Here is a 4874-nt window from a genome sequence, read left to right as displayed (position 1 = left end):
GTGTGTGTGTGTGTGTGTGTGTGTGTGTGTGTGGTGTGGTGTGGTGTGGTGTGTGTGTGTGTGTGTGTGTGTGTGTGGGACCGTATCGTTCATACGGGGTTAATGGAAATAGCTGCTCAGGGAGAATGAGAGGTGTATGGTGCGCAGTGCGCGAAATTAGCGCATAGTTTCGCCGGTTCAACCACCTAACCCACTGGTTCAACCACCTAACCCACCGGTTCAACCCCCCAGAGAATCAGTCCATTTGGCCTATTCAAAATTTTGCCTATCCTGCCTTTATATCAATAATATTTACCAATTTCCTGACTAGTTTTTACTTAGTAAATGCTAAGAAGTAAATCATGTACATGCACGCAAGTAACAAAAACGAAAGCAAAACGAAGTAAGCAATGAAATACTGAAATACTACGAGTATGCCTAATAAACACAAAGCTAATACTTTTATTAATAATGGAATAAATTGAACAAAATTAAGGGCCTGTTTAAAATTTTGGGTGGTCCTGTTCAAATTTGGGCGAATTTCATGCCCTGGTGCGGGAGATGCGCTTGGCTGCTGTTGTGGGGCTGGAGGCATCTTTGTTGTGGGTCATAAACGGTTTTGCTGTTGAAGAAGGCAGATGTTGTGAGCTGTTAATTTGTATATCGTGCTGTCGATCGCTGTGCCCCCAACGGTCACCATCCTATAGTCGTGGTTTAGTAGAGCCATCGACGGACGGCACAACTGTATTGCGCGAGAGTTAAGCTGCAAAGAATTCCGGAAAAAATTTGGAGTTTTGCGAATCGAGTATTAAAATCGTGGAAATGCAGTAGTAACAAAATTCTCGCGAACACACCGTGACGTTCCGAACATCCGCGTTCGGCGACGATGACTGCCCCGCTAGAGGTCGCCATCTCTCATTGCTTGTTCGCTTGTTTGCAGCGTGCTGCTGGAGGCGGGAGCGAACGCGGAGGAGGCGGATAACGACGGCTGGACGGCGCTGCATGGGGCCGCACACTGGGGTCAGCGTGAGGCATGCGAAGTGCTGGCGCTACACGGCTGCAACATAGACACCAAGAACCTAGTCGTACGTCGTCATTGCTATCGTCGTCATGCGTGACGCCGTTTGGTCACGGTTTGTTTAACACGTTAAATCGATATACCGTTCATGGTTAATATAAAAAAGATGTTAATCATTAATGTGCACATATACATTGTAAGTGTTGATAATTACGTATTGCATAATAATAGTATGCAGATAATAAATAATAATAATAATAATAACAGATAATTAAAAGTATATGCAATAATTAAAATGAAAAATTAATTTCAAAAGATTATTAATCACAAATTCTTTTAGTATAGATGGTTTACATAACGAGTACGTACTTGATGTAGTTATTAGTTTAAAGGCATACTAAGCCCATTGATTATGCAATATTGACGAATGCTAGAGTAACTGGCACCTTGTGTAGTTAATAAGTACATAACCTTATATCCAAACGCGTATTAGTTTGTCGAATATCACTGCTGGTTACTAAGAAATTTCTAATTGAAATCCGCAGTCCAAAAATCAGTTGTTTACAGTTTAAAACCGCTGCCGGCGAAGCGGGTGTGATACAGATTTATAGTGCACCGCACATTTTCGCACGCATGCTCGGCCGTACGCAATGCTATCATCAGTGATTTCGTAAACATGGACGCTCGTGATAAGGAACTTTTTGTCAGGGCTGTCCACGTGCGTCCGTGATTAGTACGTGTGTTTTACTCCATTTCCATGCTTAGTCCGTGGCCGTGGTTACACCGCTGACACCTCTATTTCATCTGGCGTCCAAAACATACGGGCCGCACAAATGTTTACGTCATCGCTTGACTCCTGGATGACATTTACGGCACGTAAATGATAAGTTGATACATATCAACAACCGATTTCAAGTCTTGTTTGTAATGTAACCAGCAGTGATATTGGACAAACTAATACGCGATTGGCTATAAGGTTATGTACTTATTAACTACACAATGGGCCAGTTACTCTAGCATCCGTCAACATTGCATAATCAATAGGCTTAGTATGCCTTTAATTGTAAATGAGCGATACGTGTATCATTGTCTTTCAAAACGAGTCAACAATCTAAACAATATAACTATAAAAAAACTCGTCTGTATGGTCGTTGATAGGGTCAATCAGCATCTGACGTGGCAGACGACGAGATGGTCAAGTGGCTAGACGAACTGAGAAAGAAGCAGGTACGTTGTCGGCTTACTCGAACACTGCTCACTCAAGCAATGTGCAGTTTCTACAGTTGATAAATATCTACCGGTGACTCGAAGTCGCACATTTATTCATTATTTATTAAGTTCAGCGAGCCTTGGCGCATGACGTACGTGTGACATTTCTGCATTTCTTGCAGCTGGAGAAGAAGAAACCAACTCCAAGCATCCTCCCGAGGAAGATTCCGCCACCACTCAAAAGAAGGTAAGCGCGTGTCGCCATCGCCTGCTCCATGTCCAATCAAACCATTGACCAGCAGGTCTGTCCGGTTTCAACAGTGCCTTGCGTGAGCTGTCTAACGTTGCCCACACACGGTTCAACAAGTGTTTGCAGAAGCTGTTATACGTGGTTGCCCAAATTTGTTGAAGCCGGTGTCTCGCGGGCACGCTGTCTGCAACTCTACAACGTGTACGACATTATGCATTCTATCGGGAGAACGTGATCAATAGGTAGTGATTGATGGTTGGTTACATTCCTTCCCCTATTCAAGTATTTTAGCACGATGAGATGTGTTAACCGTCTCGAGACCGAATTATTAAAGTGTAGAATGGTAGATGCGTTCGTGAAATGTCCTTTTTTCGATTAAATATCGCCTTTTTTCTTTGCTCTTGCTTTGTTGTGATCGATGGGGGATACAGCACGTCGCAAGAGAAAAGGTACAGAGCATGTGTGTCTGTGCGTTTGGCGCGGGCAGACGTGTGTGTGCAACAGCCAAGTTGTGTCTAAAGTTATTGCTAAAAAGGAACTTGTTTATTTCGCAGTTAGCTCATTTATTTCCGTATTACGTCTAGGCTGATTTATCTCACCTGTGAGGTGGGTGATCGGTAGGGTAACGATAGAGTAACGAGCATGTGTTTGTGTACTCGCAAGATATTTGATTTTTGCGCGTGTGATTCACTTACACGAGTGTGAGGTGGAGTGGTATTCAGGAGCTGTACAGTGAGTGAGGTCTGTACGGAGCAATGCACTCTCGGCTTTGCGGCTACGAGCGTGTGCATACGTGATGGGAAAATTGCCAGCGTTATCAAAAAAAGCCGTCGGCGATGCAATGCTCGCTTCGGTTCCTTGGCTTTCTGCAGCTGATTGGTAAAAACGTTGAATGTTTTTAAAGTCACATTTGCATGGTTTCACAAGTCACATTTACACTCAAACTGATGTCATTCATTTGGCTCATTAGTCGCTCAAGATTGACTGTTGACATTCTATATTAATATTCGATGTACAGCTCCGTTTACGACTCTCCGTATGTTCAGATTATCATTAGGAGGCTATCGCTAGTGAGAACAAATCAGTATAAGTAGAGCATATATAAATATGTGTATAACATCGTGCGATTTCAACGATAGCAGATATGTGATGATCACATGGTGGTTGAAATAGGCAACGATTTGTATTCGAAGTAGTAAATATATGAAAAGAAAGTCAATTGCTTATTTGTCAACAGCTGGCTATCTTTAGCCACGTCTATTTATGGTATCACACACGATGTTGATGTTTGTAATTCTTAGTCTGCTGCCTCTCTTGCGAGCCGTATACCTTAGTGTATATTTAATATATATACCAAAGACAGTAGGTTAGAGAGCTGAGGGAAGATTACTGGAAGACACTGTTACAAAAGTGCAGTCGGCGTCGAGTGTTGCAAACATTGTTTTTAGCCATAGGAAAAACTGGGCAGGCAGGCGTAGCAGAGTGCGTCTAAGAATGTGCTGGTAGAAAAGGGGTTGCAACAGTACAGGGGGCAGGAAAGGAAATGCTTCGACAGCAGTGACATGAGGAAGGTCGTCGGTAGTGACATCCAGATGACATCCAGATGACATTCCTGTTGGAAGCTGCACTTTGCTTTCATTTATTTATTTATTTATTTATTTATTCATGCTCATAACTGCAAATCTTAGCTTAGGCACAACTTTTCGCAGCCAGTGTGTTTGTGTGTGTATAGATAGAGTAGGCATTATAGATATGGATTGTGCTATGCAATTACCACAGACATATTCTGTCACGCTTATTGCAGTGCGGATGTAGTTTTTACGTACAGAGATAGAATTAGTTGAAGTGGATGCTAGCTTACATGCATTAGTCTAGTTGAAAAGGGTCTTGTATATACCAACAGTGGGATGGGACTGTGTGGGCTGACAGTGTTTCCCCTGGCCAAAAAGGTCTGTGAGGTGGTAAAAAAAATTTGCTGTGTTTGCGCATTTCGAGGTCCTAGCTAGCAAAGGAATTGGAAAGAACCTCAGGTGCTTGAAATTTTTTGTTTGAAAAAGTGGTACAATTTGGTGCATTCTAAGCTATTTTGGTGCAAGATTTTACATTAAGATTTTAAAACCGAAAATAATTTGTGCATTTGTAATCATCTATTTTTAGCTCATCTGACATAGTCAGATGCAGCTTGTAGAATCGCATGATTGTTCGTGCGTGCGTGCGTCCGTCCGTGCGTCTGTCCGTCCGTCAACAGTTGGGCACAAATCTAAACGGCTCGACGTTCGGATTCGAAGGTCGGGACGTGGGGGGGTAACCCGAAAACGAGTTGGCATGTCGAAGCTGGGGGTCAAAGGTCAAAGGTCAAGAGGTGTAAAAGAAGGGGGAACATTCCTTCCTTAACTTAAGGTATAGGGAGCAAATGCA

The 4874-nt window shown here is 42.9% G+C and overlaps 1 protein-coding gene across 1 annotated transcript in view; it reads left to right on the top strand.

Annotated features, from left to right (window-relative positions):
• LOC106811758 (protein phosphatase 1 regulatory subunit 12A-like) overlaps window positions 1-4874 on the top strand; it is a gene marked incomplete in the record, with an annotated part of 85163 nt that overhangs the window by 50541 nt on the left and 29748 nt on the right. The window contains 3 exon segments of the mRNA XM_014815478.1: window positions 920-1064; window positions 2156-2224; window positions 2389-2453. Of these exon segments, the coding sequence (XP_014670964.1) occupies window positions 920-1064; window positions 2156-2224; window positions 2389-2453 (279 nt within the window).

The sequence above is a fragment of the Priapulus caudatus genome, unplaced genomic scaffold (assembly GCF_000485595.1).
Source record: "Priapulus caudatus unplaced genomic scaffold, Priapulus_caudatus-5.0.1 Scaffold571, whole genome shotgun sequence".
NCBI classification, from domain to species: Eukaryota; Metazoa; Priapulida; class Priapulimorpha; order Priapulimorphida; family Priapulidae; genus Priapulus; species Priapulus caudatus.
This window is presented reverse-complemented; position numbering and strand designations above follow the sequence as displayed.